Source organism: Bos taurus, chromosome 14 (assembly GCF_002263795.3).
Source record: "Bos taurus isolate L1 Dominette 01449 registration number 42190680 breed Hereford chromosome 14, ARS-UCD2.0, whole genome shotgun sequence".
NCBI classification, from domain to species: Eukaryota; Metazoa; Chordata; class Mammalia; order Artiodactyla; family Bovidae; genus Bos; species Bos taurus.
Window position 1 is genome coordinate 81,024,441 of NC_037341.1, and position 17,431 is coordinate 81,041,871.

Here is a 17,431-nt window from a genome sequence, read left to right on the forward strand (position 1 = left end):
ATCATCCACATTAGTCAGGTAATTGCTCAAGAATTCTGTTCTATCACATGTGACATCTTCCATTCCTATGGGAAAGGGGGAAAAAGTATTTTCAGGCAATTTTAAAATTAAAATCTCAACACAGACACTAAAGATAATATTCAGGCACAAGTGAATGTGAGGATCCCTCTCTTGAGATTTCTTAACTTGACTTTGGATTTTTTAGTGCTTCTTTATATAATCTTTTCACCAGACTTTGATTGAGCAGTATCATCTTGCAGCACCAGAAGGCTGAAAACGCATCGTCTCAGTTACCATTTTAAGTCACTCAGCAAGAACAACCAGATAAAGGAAGCAACCACGGTCTTTAAAAAAAAAAAGATCATTACGAAGAAGATATATTCATTAAAAAATCCCAAATCGCTTTAAACTCTTTCTAGCTGGGAGTGATGCAAATCACTGGAATGTATAGTCCTGTGTCTCTTTTACAAAAATCTCATTTTCCAACTCTCTTCTCTCTCTAATACAGCTCCCGACTTGAGTACATAATCCTCATTCTGCCTTCACTGGTGGCCTTGGATGTTACTGAATAAACAATACTGGAAACAAGAGAGAGAAAGAAGAAGGTCAATCCCAGCGACCACCCAAACTGAAAAACAAAATAACGCGTAGACAGTGCAACCAGTTCAGCTGAAGCCAGCAACGAGAACACAAAAAGGGTCTAGGTGGTGAGTTTCTTAAATCAACAAATACTATCTGCCCACCAATGATTTGCTACCTGCCTCTCATCAGAAAAAAATGCCTTGATCAATGATAAAAAATAAATAAATAAAAAGAAACTCAAATTTTAGAATGACAAATCACGGAGGCTGGAAGAGAACTTTATCGTCATTTCAGAATTTACGAGATGAGATGAAGCTAGAAAGGTTTAATATATTGCTTTGTACAATCCACTATCTGAATATTCTTTAAGAGGGGGAACATAAATGATTTTTTTAAAGGATACCTTAAGGTTCTGGAATAAATAAATATAGAGTGGTCCTGATCTAGTAAAATTTAAATTATTGCCTCTGGGATCCCAGATTCAGACCCCTTCCTTTTTTTAATACAAACTGGAAGGAAGTAACCATGATCTTCAAAGAAAAATCTATGTATACAATCCTTATGGAAAAAAAAAATTAAAAATACCCCAGACTGCTTTAAAATATAGATAGAAAAATATATCCCAACATAGCACAAGGCCTATAGATTTGCCTTTTAACATTTAAAATCTCTGGAAGAAAAATTCAAACAATAAACAGCTATATGCTCTAGTACAATGTCTACTAAGGACTTCCCAGGTGGCTCAATGGTAAAGAATCTGCCTATCAACGCAAAAGACAGGTTCAATCCCCGGATCGGGAAGATCCCCTGGAAAAGGCAATGGCAACTGACTCCAGTATTCTCACCTGGAAAATTCCATGGAGAGAGGAGCCTGGTGGGCTACAGTCCATAGAGTCCCAAAGAGTTGGACGAGTTGGACACGACTGAGCCACTGAGCAGGCACTCACGTATAATGTCGACTAAACAATAATGTTCATCCAGGAAGGGCAAGTCTCTAAGTATATATGAACGGAAGACTAGAACAATCTTCCATTTGCTCCCTTTCTAAGTCACTTCAGCCACCCCAGTGGTGAAGCATCTCTCTTGCTTTCAACGTGCTTCTCAAGCATCATCACCCTCCACCCTCCAGGCTAACTCTGGATGTGGGGTCGATGTTCTTATTCTACAGATGAGGAGGCTGTAGAATAGCCTCCTACAGATGAGGAGGCTGGAGAGCGTTTTAAGTGGTACAGTGTAATCTGAACTCCAACGCAACCCATTCTCACTCCAAAGCTCGGACTCTGAAACGCCAGACAATGTTACCTTCTTAGAAAGAGAAGCTAAGCCATTTCAGAAGGCTTCCCACCAGCAAGACACGAATTTTATCTAGCCAAGACTTTTACAAGGCTCCAGTGGTGACTCACTGGAAGCCATCTACTTCTTAGACATCTGGCTCCACCATGTGACCAAATGTCCTCGACACCTCTGAGTTAAGTTGAATCAACTGTGTCACAGGCTCCAAATTCTCTATCCTCTCTGCAGCTCTCCACCAAGTCAAACTCTTGGGGCATGGTTCTGCAGACAGTCATGTTTAGTCCCTGCAGAAGAGCAAATTAATCCCAGGGCTCCTTTTTTTTTTAATTCTCATAGATCTTCTAGAACATTCTGTAAAGAAAACTTCAGGCCCAGAGTAGCAGTTTCGGGAGATTTATTTGCCCAATCTTAACAGAACCACCGGCTCAACCAATTTTCTTCTTCTAAACCCTCCTAGAAGGGAGCAGCCCATTTTCCAGAGTCACGGTCTCAAATTGCTAGTTCTGGAATGCAGGAGGCATTCTTGGAACTCAGCCTGCAAACCTGTGAAGAATGCTCTATGATGCATCCCTCCCCCAGCTCTATCAACATACAATGTTTATGATGCTCTTGATCCATGAATTTTTCTCCTTTATACAGTGATTTAGAAAACTGCTTCCTAAACCGTTTCTTCCTCTCTTTAACAGTCATCTCTGCTGAAACAGGGTCTTCTGGCTTGGGTCTAGAATTCACTCAGTGAATGCAGGGAAATAATTTCCCTTATATGCCACTTCTATAGCAGAAGCCTATGTCTCCACCTTTTCATCATGTTTAGATTTTTTAGCCATGTATAGGGTGTGACTGGCAATGATATGTCATATTCATAGAGAAAACTCTTACCATCACAAGTGAACTGTCTGCAACTCTTTTTTTTTTTTTTTTTTTTGCACTGCGAGACTTATGAGATTTAGCTCCTTGACCAGGGATTGAGTGAGCCTGGGCCCAGCAGTGAAAACACCAAGTCCTAACCACTGGACCACCAGGGAATGCCTTGCAACTTTTTAATAAGAGACAGATTTTGGAAGAAAGGACAGGAAGTCCCTGGTTTTGATTGACATGAACACAAGGGTTATCTCAGGTCATCTCATAGTTTTGAGTCACGGTCCAATTTCTTTCCCCATCCTAAAGAAAGGGGGAAGGAAGAAGTGGAATACAACCTGGGATTTCTGGGATTCCCCGACACCATCAGAAATGTTATCTATTTAGATAAAGAAAGAAAGTTTCACCATGGTCTCCAACGAAGATGACATTCACGCAGCGGTGCAGCTTCAGTTGCTTCAATCCATCCATTAACTGCCCCACGGTTTTGTCAATGTCCCTCAGAGGATTCGTCATCTGGAAAAAGGAGCAAATTAGTCCCTGAAGGTTTTTTTTTTCCCTTTCAGTATCTCAAAGATCTTCTAAACATGCTGGAAAGGAAACTTCAGGCCCAGAGGCAGAGCTTTGTCTAGGGAGATTTTCCTGTCATTCTAAATGGAAACCTGGTCTAAGCACTTGTAGTTGTTCTCTTTAAGGAAAGTTAAACCTCTCCTCATCCAATCCCTTTCAAGATTCTTTGATACAAAAATTTAAATATTAAGGGCAATTCTCTTTTTAGAAATAAAATGGCCTTTCTAAAATATAATGATGTTCTTTACATCCAAGAATTTTTGAGAGTGAGCAGAAAATCAGATGGACAATTTAAGCTTCTTGACCCCTGAGTGAAATCACTTAGGCTTTGAACCATGGAAAGAAGATGGAGGCCAAGGGAATCAAAAGCAGCTCTGAGGTTAAATGGTAACCTTTCACTAACGATGCCGAACTAGAGCATCATTAACACGATGAGACCCATCTAGTGTTCCAAAAAAAACTTAACTGTCAATTTCTGACAACAGATTCTCAAGAGAAGGGCCTCTCTCAGGAAACAAGCTACTCCTTCTCAATTTAGTCCCTTTCAGGCTGATTACGAGTAAAATACAAATCTACAAGAGTTCAAACTTAAACAGAAGTGAATCACTGACCTTATTCTAGAAATTTTCTTATTTAGCCTAATGAAAAATGAAAACTCAGTTCTCCAAAGAACATTTCCAAAGCGTAAGAATCATAACTCGTCTCTCATGCTCTTGCTTCAAATGGAAGTTTCTGACAGCATGAAAGTGAAACAGTTAGTCGCTCAGTCGTGTCCGACTCTGTGCCACCCTGAGGACTGTAGCCCGCCAGGCTCCTCTGTCCATGGGATTTCCCAGGCAAGAATACTGGAGTGGGTTGCCATTCCCTTCTCCAAGGGATCCTCCTGACCCAGGGATTGAACCCTGGTTTCCTGCATTGCAGGCAGAGTCTTTACTGTCTCAGCCACTAAGGAAGCCCCATAGCATGAATGCCCCCACGTATTAGAGGTACTGGGGATGTCCCTCACAGCTCTGGGCAATAGAAAGATTTTCAAGAAACACCCCATCAGCCAAACCCCTGACAGTACTTTAGCTGACTCCAACAACTGAGCTACATTCACACACATCCACTCAAGATGTCTCTGACAAGAACAGAAGGGATCCGCATATCATCTTTCCTCAGACACATAATATTATCTTCCATTGGCATCTTCTCAGAGGACTCAAGATCTTTCCTCATATCATGTCATCAGTAAAGTCAAGGTGTAAATTTGTTTTCCTTTATGACAGAAGTCAGTATTTCAAATTCTGTCCCAAGGAGTAAGTCACAAGTGAAAGTTTCAGAGCGATGTATGCAGCATAATCTGACTAATGGAGGGTAGACAGTGGCGTTTGCTTCTGAGGAAACCATGCTCTTCTCTAAGACCTTCACTTAAACAAAGAAATACCAAATGCACAACCTCTATCAACCCCTGGCAACAGATTAATTTTCTTTGGTCAACAAGATGACTCAGGCTAAAACCCAGAACCTGCTTCTCAGTGATCAGTTCAAACAATAAATAAGATAGTGCCTTGGCGGGATCTGAAGGTGTCTGGAAAAGTAACACCTAGAGGCTGTTGTGAAGGTAACGCAGAGAGAACACACGGCCCACATCTCTACAAGGAGATGCGCCCGCCTCTACCCACCCACTGTCTCCTCTCTCCTGCTTCACCTCCTTCCGTCTGTCACCTAAGACTGCCTCTGAACTCGGAACAGGCCGCTAACTTAATCCAGTACTCTATTGAGTTCTAATCTACACTGTCTTTGAGGATTTCCCCAACTACCTTGATGGGTTGTTCTCAAGAACCAAGGTTACAAACAACTGTGACAAATTCTGTGGAAAAGTGCAAGCAAAACCAACAGCTCTCTTAACACTCGTTTAAGCCAAATGTTCATACTAGTTTGGGGGCAACTAACTCTAAAGAAAATAGAAGGGTGTCTGTTTTTGGCTGAGAGTTCAAGAACGCTTCACATGAGTGATAACCTCTGAAGTACTAGACTCTTCTGGACTCAAAGCCAAGGATGACGCACCAAATGTTTTCTGAAATGCATTCAGCTGATTTTCAAACCAAGGCACTGAAGGGAACCTCCAGGGCTGCCCGCCACAAAGCTTTGGAACAATGGATAAACTTACTTTGTCCTGACGAGCTTCCGCGGCATAATGATCCATCCTATGTACTTTTCTTCTTCTTTTCTTTGGAGGAGTAACTGGTCTTTCCTGTCTCCTCTTAGGGGTAACCTTCCTCTTAGGTCTCTTAGCCGGAGTAAAAGGTGAACCATAACTACTCTCCTGTACTGGCGGATAGAGATGTGTGGACTCAGAAGCCGTCTGTCCCTCTGGGTCAGATAATAAAGCTCACACTTTGCCATCTAGGGTTAGTGAAGTCTTAGTTAAAAAACAAAAAGCAAACTAAGACTCCTTCTGAAGTGATTAAAAAAGAAATCGGTATGAGGGACGATTTGGGGAACTCTACAGAGAGAAGCCTCCTAAATTGAACTCGATGCTGCTGGCATAGCTTCTTCACTGAGAACAAGAATATAATTTAAGAGGATCTGGTCGTGTGGATCTCTTTTGGCTGAGGAGCCTACTTGTGGATACCCCTGAAGGTGACACAGAGTTCTGTATTCCACAACTCCTGCGTCATGGAGAGGCTGGTCCTTGGTTATGAAAAACTCTCCATTTATAAAGTACTCGCTGAAAAATAAATACTAATCACTCAGTCATTTCAAGGTGCAGAGGGATTCATGGAGGTAGTTTCAATTCAGATTCGGACAGGTATCTGTTCAGACCACCAAATATATCCATGCAACTGTCACCGTCCTTGGAAAGGATCAGGAAAAAAAAATTTAAACCAAGGATGAAATGAAACATAAATACCAAACAGTCCTCCTTGGTCATGAATATACTGATATTTCCACAAATCAGCAGAGAGTTTCCCACTGATAATTTACGTTTCTCGTAGAGAGGTACTCCAAGCCAAGAAATAATCATAAATAGAACTGTCATTTAAAAAAAATTATCTCATAAAATTAGATAAAATGCAAAAAGTCATCAAGATCTCTTCGTCTTAGTATATCTATATCAAGAAAGAGTCTACTTATCCTCTTTCTGTTAGAAATTCCCCTCTTGGTGGTGGTCTGGAAGGTAGCGACTGTACTACGCATCTTGTTTTGAAAATCTCTTGGGCGTTAAAGGCTGATACATAAACTGAGGAAAGAAGATAACCTTTTGGGACTTCCAAATACTGGAGAAAAACAAGCCCCTGATTTGTGGATGGTGCAAAGGTGAATTAAAGCAGCAAGGCCTGCCACCTACCTAGCTGATTTCTCTCGGGGGGACTGTTCTGAGAATCATTCGGATGCAAGAAGGGGCAAAGGAGGAGCGATGTTAGTGTGCCCCCGGGCGCGGGTGCCATGCGGCGTCACTGTGTGCAGAGCAAGCACTGCAGAGACACTGCCGTCCCATCCTCTCTCTCCTGCAGAGGATGGGCAGACACAGCACCTCCCCAGACTCCGGTTTGGTTTGCTGGTTTGTTTTTAAATGCTTCCAGTTTAGCCAAGTCCCCATGAGATGAGAAGCAAAAGGAAAAAAGAGAGTTTACCATGTCATGGTCACCAAACACATTCAGCTAGCGCTCAAGTCTGCCCATCAGACCCTCGGCCATTTGCAAGAGACCTCAACATTCCAAAGACTCCAGAAACGAGCCCTTCCGGCTGCAGGGGGTTAGAGGAGCAGCAGGGGATTTAGTCAAAATGAGTTTCCATCCAGGGATTATACGGCACGTATCTCCTTCGAATGTTAGCGGTAGACGGAAGCTAAGTTTTCACTGACCAGCCATACTTTAGTCTGACTTTAGAAGACTGAGCCTGAGGTTATTAAAAGGATGGGAAGGAGAGGGGGCACATTTCCCTGCTTTTCAGAAGGATACTTTGCCGTCTGAAGGTAGTAACTAGCCAGCCAAAGCTCTGCCTCCGGGCCTGAAGAGCAGCCGAACCAAGAGTCACGGAGAGAAGCACAGAAGGTCAAAGAGGAAAAGGTTGCGCCAAAAACCAAAAGCAAGCATGTTTTCAGAACATTCACCATTACACTATGAAACCAGGAGCGATATGTCACTGCTTGGAGCTACAAGCCCCACGTGTGGTCACCTCATTTAATAACCTCTCGAATCATCCTGAAAAAAGGTACACTCAAATATTAGGCGCAGAAAGCACCATGTCTGCTGTACTGCAGCACACAGCACGCTGCCAGGTTGAGTCAGTGTGACTGAATTTCAGATGCAAGGTATATTCTCAGTAGATGTAAAAGACAGCAGGCTACTGATTTCAGCAATAATCTCTCAGCTAGTATAGTCTTTGCAATGCTCTATTAAGACAAGCGAGAGATATGGATTACTCGGCAGATAAACCAATTTTGTCTACCACACACACATAAAAGAGGGTTTTCTGGCTTTGCTTTCATGTTTAAAGAGTATAAACTGTTTTGTGTTTCTTTCAGTAAAAAATAAGATTTCTAGAACCAAATGAGAATTAGTTGAAATCTGAAAATACCCTTTTCCTCTTAAGGGAAGAAAATGATCAAGTTCTCAGGTTACCGTAACAGAAGGTACATTCCAACATCTCATCATAAATGCTTTACCCAGTGGATATATGGGAATATCCCGGTTATAAGAAGCATTAATACTAAAAAGAATATAGCAAGAATCCTTCTAACTCAGTTCAGAAATAATGAGGAAAAAAAGATTTATATGTTTATGAGAATCCTGAACCTAGAACCATCATTACAGCCAATTAAAGCATCCTGTATTATGGTTTATCACCTTTTGGTACTTAAAAAGCTTTTAATTCATTTCTCGATCAACACACACACACTTTCAAGTAAGTAATTATAACTTAACTATGTATATGAGAAATCCAGAGATGTCTGTGGATAAAGAACATTCACTGCCAAGCCTTATAAGTTTTAAGGAAATGAAAATTATAAGAATTATACCTTCTCTGTGTTGTAAAAAGCTACCTTTTGACATAAAGAAAATGTTCTGTGTGGTTTGAACACGGCTGTTAATGGATCGCTTTGCTTATCTCCTGTGCTACAGGAAAGTTTAATGGTTTTCTGGTCTGGGAGTCAGAAGTTCCATTTCCAAGTTCACTTACCAGCCAGGCAACTGGAGCAGGCCTCCTAAAGTACCAGCCTCTTGCCTTTTGAAGAATGGCTACACCCATCTCTGTTTGCCTCTGTTACAGGGTCTTTTAGGGATACTATTATCCAAGCAAAAGTGAACCTTTAAACAGGGCACATGGAACTGCTTAGGGCTTGGGTTTTAATTTTTTTTAACATCTTAATAAAATGCGGCTCCTTTTGTTCACTTTAATCTCAAGGAAAATCATCCTAAAGATAAAACGGCCATGCTTGCTCTGGCAAGAATAAGTTCTGTGTTTCATGTATGCAGATGTTTATCTCACTGTATCATTTGTGTTTCATAATCATGCACAGTGGTTAAACATCAAAGGAGTAGGAAAAAGAGCATCGGACTTACACGACTTCAGTGATTTAAGGCAAACTAAGAACGTTTCACATAGCTGCTAGCTTCCAGTGCTTAAAGAAACCACCACTGAACTGATGTTAAAGTATCCAGAAGTATTTATGGTTCTCAGTATTTACTGCCTTTGTTTAAACATCCTGCATTTGGATCAAAAATACGTAAAGCCAAGACACACTTATCTGTATTTCCTTAGTCATTCTTATGCTGAACACGGGAAACTTAATTATAGCCAACAGTGCTGCCATTGGCTATCTGAGAACAGGAGGTATTTTCCACTATTGAAGAGCTTGTGAAATAATTTCTCATCTAAAATCAAGTTTTATTATGTTGATGTAGACCTCACCAGCCCAGGAAGAAAAAGTGGTAGAAAACATTTAAAATATTAAAAGATTTAGGTTCCCAAATCCCATCATATTTTAAAATGATCTATGCTAGAGCACTGGGAAAATTTCCATCACTTGATAAAAGAACAACATAATAAAATCTCAACATGCCTTTCCCACCTCCTGAATCTGAAGTTCTACTGGATACTACCTTACAAACCAGCTGCTCTACTAAGATTCCTGAGTGTTTGCTATCAGAGTGTCACACTGCTTTGCTAAACAGATTCATTCAATAGTGTTTTGTCTCAATTAAGAGTTTGCTTCCCTTAGGGGGTGAGGGATGCGTCCACAGTCTTGATCCTTGTGATGCTCTCACAGGTATGTACCTCTGCCAAGGTTACCAAATAAAAACGTGTCCAGTGCTAATGTGTTTTCCTGGTTACCTGTACCTGCAAAGGCCACTGAGCTGACCTATCCTCTCGGAACCGCACAACCTTGCTAAGGGAGTTGAATTCAGTTGCACGGCCTTGTTTTGTAGGTTTCATCTCTAGATTCTTTTCCACTCCTATCCTGGTGACAGCAAAGGCCAGCCCTTTGCGGTCCTTCGTCTTCTGACTGATGCCTGCAGGACTGGAACCTATGAGCACCAAGTGGCTGGAATATATGAACACCAACTGGAAGGCAGGAACGCCCTCCTATGAACACCAAGTTTAGGATATGCTTGCGTACCAAATCAATCTGAAATGAAGTTCCTGTAAGAGAAACAGGCATGTTTGAGACTCTTGTAAATGTTTTCACCCTTGTAGTTCCTTGACTCTGTATCCGCCGTACACACACCAACACGCCAAGGGACTTTGTGCAAATCCTGAAATCAGGTCAGTGGGCGAGGTGGCCCAGGGACACAGGCTCTCAGGCAGAAGATAAGCTACTAACCTCAGGGCCAAAGGGGCCATACTTGTGTCCAGAGAAATCAGGTTGTTCGGAATAGAAGGCATAGACTGAAGGCCTACGGGAAAATTGGAAGGTTCAGAATCTCCTCCAAACCACACACAATAAAGAATGTCACATATCCCTATACATTACCAAAACAACCTTGCAAATCAAGTGAATCACCCAACCGCCGTTAGTCTTACCAAGGAAAAAGTCTTTTTACTGTTTGTTTTTCTGTTGTTTTCTATTATTTCCACACCCACCACCCTCTACACCGCCCCCACTGTGGTAACTACCTGGTTACCACCTTCAGGAATAAAAACTCACAAGGAAAATCTGAATGCAAACTCAGGTCTTTGATCCCTAAGATAATAGAACCCAGTGAGAGTTCACGGGGCCATGCAATCTGCAGCCTGAAAGAACAACTCCATTCGTGAAAATAATCAGTCTTCTGGATTGGGAGTTTGGGATTAGCGGATGCAAGCTATTATCTACTGAATGGATGAGCAGTCCTTACTGCTTACACAGGATTGTTTATACACAGCTCAGGGAACTACAGCCAACGTGCTGTGATAAACATAATGGAGATGAACATGAAAAGGAGTGTGTGTGTGTGTGTGTGTGTGTGTGACACACATGCGACCCACTGTGCACAGTAAAAACTGCTGCTGCTGCTGCTAAGTCGCTTCAGTCGTGTCCGACTCTGTGTGACCCCATAGACCGCAGCCCACCAGGCTCCCCCGTGCCTGGGATTCTCCAGGCAAGAACACTGGAGTGGGTTGCCATTTCCTTCTCCAGTGCATCAAAGTGAAAAGTGAAAGGGAAGTCGCTCAGTCGTGTCCAACTCTGTGCGACCCCATGGACTGCAGCCCGCCAGGCTCCCCTGTCCCTGGGATTCTCCAGGCAAGAATACTGGAGTGGGTTGCCATTTCCTTCTCCAATGCATGAAAGTGAAAAGTGAAAGTGAAGTCGCTCAGTCATGTCCGACTCTTAGCAACCCCATGGACTGCAGCCCACCAGGCTCCTCCGTCCGTGGGATTTGCCAGGCAAGAGTACTGGAGTGGGGTGCCATTGCCTTCTCCGACAGTAAAAACTAATACATGGTAAATCAACTACACTTCGATAAAATAAAACCTTTTCAAAAGTCAGTCTTCATGCTTCCCAATTCTTGGGATGCTGCTGGTTTATTTACCAAAGCCAAGAACTCCCTCGAGCTCTGCTGTGGTGACCAGGATTAACAGCTGGAGTAATTCATATAATTAAACGGTCCTCGATAACCCACGTCCATTGTGCCCTAAATCCCTCTTAGGGAGGTTGTTTAAGGCTCAGAATAGGAAAACCAGTAACAACAGCAAACCTCGGCTGTGCTCCAACTGCACAGTCCATCGAGCTACTCACCCAGTTCCGCCCCGAGACAGAAACACACTCAAGCAAGAAGGGGGGAGCCGGGGAGGGGACAGACCTTTCGTGGTCCGGCAGGGTCAGCCACTGCAGGATGGTCAGTATTCTCCGCTCGTGGGGGATCACCCTGTGGGCGGCAACCAGTAAGCATGAGGTTAGGAGGCATTGCCACCAACTGCAGCCTGCCGAGCGCCTGCCCTTGCACCCAGGCCAAAAGCTCTCTACTTACCGCCATCTGTTTTCACTTCACTGAAGTAAAAGATCCCTTTTCCAATTAGTGTTTAAATGTCCATTTCTATTTGCCACAGGTCATGTTGCTCAGCCTCGGCCACAGAAGACAAGACTGGAAACTCTGATTCACAGTCAAGTCGAACTCTTGCTCAGAGAGGCTTGGCTGCAGACCAAAAGGACCCTAGACTCAGAACCCTTGCCACTTAGTGGGTAAAGCCGTTAGCTGTGGCCACCAAGGACCAGGACTTACATCCTCAGCCTGCCTTCCGCTAGTATGACCTCTCTTGACCTCTAGACTTCTTTGACCTCTCAGTTTACTCATTAGTAAAATAAAGATGATAGTTAGGCACACTGCATAGCCTGGTTGTGAGGATGAAATGAGGCAAGACAGGCAGAAGGCATGCACAGAGCTCAGCAAATACTAAGTGCTGACAAATGTCCTTCTTTTCATTAACGATCGAGATTAGTCACCATGCTCTCTCGAAATAGCTATATGACTTAAGAAACACTGTTGAATCTGAAACTTTAAGTTCCTCATCTATAAAATAAGGGGTTAGGAAAGGTATTCGGGAAATTCTCCTCTAGCTCTATAAAAAATCTATCAAGAATAGGCACATATAATTATGAGACTGACAAAAAGGGTATAATCTTCATCCACAATGACTTTTGTGTTTAAGTCTCATTCCTCTGTTGAAATATAATTACCCTCAGTCTGGCCCTCGTTTCAAGAGCTCTCGGCTAGCATGATAGGACTGTATCATGACTTAGTTACATTAAGATGCTCACAAGCTGAGTGATGTCTTTATGGGGAAATTTGCTTATTCTTTTCCTAACAAGAAGCATAACATACTTTTCTGCTCCCTCATCCAAGATTGGAGGCATTGGAGCATGTTCACAATAAATTTAAACTGAAGCCCAAGTCTAACTGCGGATAGTAGAAATGACTGTGGCCAAGAGTGAAGCTTAACATAAACTGCGGTCTCTGGGTGACAGTGATGTATCAGTGGAGGTTCATCATTTGTAACCAGGGTTCCACTCTGCTGGGGGAGGTTGATACCATGGGAGGCTGTGCCAGTGTGGGGATGCGGATGGAGGTACTGGGTTGGACAAAAAAATTGCTCAGGTTTTCCCATGAGATGTTCTGGAAAAACCCGAATGAACTTTTGGGCCAAGCCAATATATGGGAAATCTTTGCTCCCACTGTTCAGTTTCACTGTGATCTTAAAACTGCTCTAAAAAATTAACTATTAAAAATGTATTATGGGATACTAGGTGAGCCATTTCAGCTTTCCGTTTTGGCAGACACGAGCATGGGCTAGCCGGGGGAAAGACAGCCCTTCGGAGTCATGGCAGGCCGCTACGTCGGCAGCTCCACTCAACAGCCTCCCCCAGAGTCTGCCCCCCGACCCCCCACCACGACCCTTGCCGGAGGGACGCTGGGCCTGCCTGCCATTCCTCTCTCTAACCGCTTCTCGGTCCAGAACTATCCTACCAGCCCAACAAAATCATGTTCACCATAAAACAAGTTCTCACTTACACAGACTCCAATGCTGCTGAAGAAGCGTGATCGTGTTTATTATCGTGTTTATTACATCCTACAATTGAACAGAAGTAGGCAGAGCCAAGCCAGCTTAATCGCCTGAGGTATTTAATTCCTCATCCTTAGAAATCCCCTGTATCTGAACAAAATAATTGCATACTTTGAATTCTTTCCTAACTTAAAAGAAAAGCGAGTGTCGCAGTCTTTCCGCTGGGCCTTACTCCACTGCCTACCTACCAGCTGCTTTATTTTACGGAACTGGCGTTAGGTCACAAAGATGGATTCTGATGGACCCACTTGATGCTAATGGAAAAATACAGATTAACAGAATTTGCTTCAAGCTCAGAATGCTCACCCTTTAAACGCCTTCTCTGGATGGGGTACTTGACAAGTAGGGGAAAAAACATCAGCTCTGAGGTTTACATGGGTGATGTGACTTTGGCAAGTTACTTAACCTTTTGTTGCTCTCTAAAATGAGCTATCTTACAAGGTGGTTGTAAGGATTAAAAGAGATAACCAATGTAAAGCACTTAGAATCGTGTCTGGCACAGTAAAAAACGTGAGCTTCTATCGTTATAGACTGGATTCATGTGTGTGTGTGTCAGCTGCTCAGCCGTGTCCAACTCTTTGCAACCCCATGGACTGCAGCCCGCCAGGCTCCTCTGTCCATAGGATTCTCCAGGCAAGAATACTGGAGTGGGGTGCCATTTCCTTCTCCAGGGGATCTTCCCAACCCAGGCATTGAACCCAGGTCTCCTGCATTGCAGGCAGATTCCTTACCATCTGGACCACCAGAGAAGCTCTGGATTCACAGGCCCACAGAAACGATACACTCACTCATGAAATATCTGTTAAAAGCATATTACATTCAAGGCATTTGTGTGAATATAAATAAAGATACAAGATACCCCTACCGAAAAAAAAACCAATACGGAAGAGTTACCATTCTCTGCCTGGAGAGATAAGCAGGTGATCATCCTTTTCTGGGCAAAGGCATGCCCGTGGTAAGACATGAGATGAGCATGTGGGGCTCTGCGTATCCGCTGAAACCATGACCCTGGGCACAACACTTCACCTCTCTAAGCCTCGGCGTTCTGATCACAGACATGGGGAGTCACACAGAGTGGTCTCCAAGTTTCCCTGTAGATCTAAGACTGCATTTATGAAAAAGCCTCAGAGACTAGAAAAGACATGGCCCCGAGCCATGAACATTTAAAATCTGATGCAGACACAGTACAAACAGATCTGACAAAGGAAGCAGGTACTCCAAACAGAAAGGGATTCATGCAGTTGTCTTCACCATTTCTGGTTGATACAGAATTTCTCATGAGACTAAGAACATTAGACATGTTAGAAGAAGAAAAGGAAATAGGAAAAAAAAAAAAAAGGAAGATGAACTAGATGAGGAATTTAGTGCTAAAGGGGAACAAATTACCTTAGGTCATATATAGATAGCCATTGTCTGGTCATTGTTGAAAGAGATAATGTGCATAAGAAAACAAGTACCATTTGTTAATTCATTCTATCTTCATGATGCCCTAGGGTAAAGACACTACCATTCCCATTTACAGATGAAGACATTGGTTTGTCAAGAGATTACAACCCTTGTCCAGGGTCAGCAACCTATTGCACAGCAGAGCTGGGACTGGAATCAATCTGAGACCCATACACAAGGGGAACTACTGCTCTGAGCATGAGTCGACAGAAAAGAACATAATGGAGACACAGCTGAGCATGATTCTGAAATGAAATACTATCACTTGAAAAGCAAGGCTAATTCTAGGCTGCAGGATGGAACCAGGTTAGAAAGATGACTGTCAAAGGTCTAAGGCTATCGTTTGAATCTGCCTAAATTTAAAAATTTTCAGTATGGATGATGTGTAGATTTCCTTGACATATATTCCAATAAATACCTAGAAGTGTGACCATTTTTTTTAAGTTCTAAAGACATTTTTTTTTTTAAAAGAAAGAAAATGAAGCCAAGTCACTTCCAAGATAGAGATAAAAGAAGAACAGTCTGAGAAGCAAAGCAAAACTACAGGCGTCTTTGGAGCACACAAAAGCTACCTTCTTATAAGGTTTGAAATGGGTGGAGAAAATTACCATCGAGAACCAGAACACTAAGCCTTTTCAATGAAGCTCTGCAGCAGTTTTGGGGGGTAAGGGTGAGGACTAAGTATTAATTCTACTGTTGGTGCCTCTCCATTCTGCCAGCCAAATATGTTCTGGAGAAGAAGAAATCACTTCTATAAGCATCAATGACTGCCAAGGATTAAAAAATGTTATGCATAAGATTAAGCTGATAAATCAACATGTCACTTCTAACATGCACATTTTCTCAGCCAAGAAGATCTCTTTTTAAAAGGAGCGGGGGAGGGGGGGGGCGGGGAGGAGAGGGGGAGACTTTTAAGAGATACTCTCTGTCTTAGCTTCAAATCACCAAACCCAATTTCAATTTAGCTCTTCAAATCTGAAAAAGCTACCTTTCTTCCTGAATTTTGAGAATATAGACGGTACCATTCTGGATTAATCTGAACCTGTGATTGCTCTCAGCACTCTACTATTACAGAATAGTCAGATTTTTGTTACGGCATAAGAGGCAAATATGGAAACAGCTTTAGGTGGTTTAAAAAAAAAAACAAGATGGAAAGAACATCTCAGTGGGAACAAAATTCCCATGAAAGTTGAAACAGATTCCTTCTCTTACTAAGGAACCTCAAACATAATCAACATGTTGACACTTTTATTAGGTAAGTTTCATCTTAAGACTGTTTCATGAACATTACTAATCGGCCCCATCACCTCTGTGGGGAAGAGAAGCAGTTTCTTTTCTTTTATTAAGGAAACCCTGGAGCTTAGTAGGAAAATGAGGGGGAAACAGAGACTTCCTCTTGGTCTCCTGTCTGAAGTTTCCAATCTCTGGACTACTACATCAGCTGTTCAACAACACGTTTGATCTTTAAAATTATGAACCAAAATAAATATAGAATGTTGTAATACATTTATAGAAAATGATAACTCAAATCACAGCAATAAATGGTTTGAGAAATATACATTCCCTAGGTGCCAAGTTACCAAAAATCTACAAACAGGAACAGAAGAATCTAAAGGATGACTAGATGTGGAAGAGAAAAATCCTCTTTCCATTCTGTTAAGAAAAGATGGGGGAAAAGAGAGACGGGTGAGGGAAAGAGAATTGAGAGGGAAAAAGAGAGAGAGAGAGGATCCCCCGCAAAGTACCTGGAGGGTTGTCTTGAGTCAGAAAACACTCATAAGTTGGTCTACACTAACATTCACATTTAAACGAAATAAAATTGAATGAATGTTTCTTAAACTGAATCATAACTGTAATTTTACAAACATTGACAAAATAGAGGTAACTTACACAGGCCAGAAGAATGTCCCAGCGATCACCCCTTGCTTCGTGGCTGTAATCCATAGCTAATGAGGAAAATATAAGAGGCTTAGAACATGTTTTGACTTTTGGTCAAAGAAGGAAAAGGTTTTAAAGTATATTAGCTCAGACATTTTAAACTTTACCCATACCCTACCATAAATCTCCCAATATTTGCAACTTTTTTTTTTCACATCTGGAAGTCAGAATTATTCTTTCCATAAATGTTATTCAATACATTCTCTGCAAAAGCTTTCAAGCTCTACTATGATTACAGTGGCTTTAAAAAAAAACAACCCTTATTTCATCTCGAGTCTCTTCTGTACCTGTCCCTTCTGATCATTGTTTTCAACATTTCACTTATATGGCAGAATTCTGCTCATCAAAGGACCTCGAGTGACCGTATGTTTCCCTGAGTGTTGAAAGCCTACAGAGGAGAACCCCAATTTGGCACACAGATGCCCAGATTGCGGAACCCAGCTTTGCCTTGTTTTATTTTCAAAGAGGTGAATGAAACGGGGGTGGGGGGAGGATTATTTTTTATTCTGGATTTCTGCTTGCACCTTTTACTTAGCTTTTTGGTAAATGGAATTTTAGGAGTGAGTTCCTGGGATAAGTTAGGTGACCCAAGCATGTCGTTAAGTCTTCTAAAATATTCTTTTCAGGGACTTCCCTGGTGGTCCGGTGGTAAAGACTGCAATTCCACAGCAGGGGGTGTGGGTTTGATCCCTGGTCTGGGAACTAAGATCCC

The 17,431-nt window shown here is 42.3% G+C and overlaps 1 protein-coding gene and 1 non-coding gene across 18 annotated transcripts in view; one reads left to right on the forward strand and one right to left on the reverse strand.

Annotated features, from left to right (window-relative positions):
* ENPP2 (ectonucleotide pyrophosphatase/phosphodiesterase 2) overlaps positions 1 to 17,431 on the reverse strand; it is a 136,185-nt gene that overhangs the window by 41,755 nt on the left and 76,999 nt on the right. For 9 of the 17 annotated variants that reach the window (XM_015474536.3, XM_015474535.3, XM_059893287.1 and 6 more), the window contains 5 exons: positions 16,672 to 16,727; positions 11,577 to 11,642; positions 10,118 to 10,190; positions 3,141 to 3,249; positions 1 to 65 (listed from right to left, as the gene is read on the reverse strand). The exon at positions 1 to 65 is cut by the window's left edge and continues 61 nt beyond it. In XM_015474536.3, coding sequence (XP_015330022.1) covers positions 1 to 65; positions 3,141 to 3,249; positions 10,118 to 10,190; positions 11,577 to 11,642; positions 16,672 to 16,727 — 369 coding nt within the window. Of the gene's footprint in view, positions 66 to 3,140; positions 3,250 to 5,455; positions 5,612 to 10,117; positions 10,191 to 11,576; positions 11,643 to 16,671; positions 16,728 to 17,431 lie in introns of all 17 variants that reach the window. The other 8 variants (XM_015474534.3, XM_015474533.3, XM_059893286.1 and 5 more) reach the window with 1 other exon arrangement.
* MIR2285N-6 (microRNA mir-2285n-6) lies at positions 12,844 to 12,923 on the forward strand. Its single transcript, NR_107786.1, has one exon. It is a non-coding gene; the product is annotated as a microRNA mir-2285n-6 (primary transcript).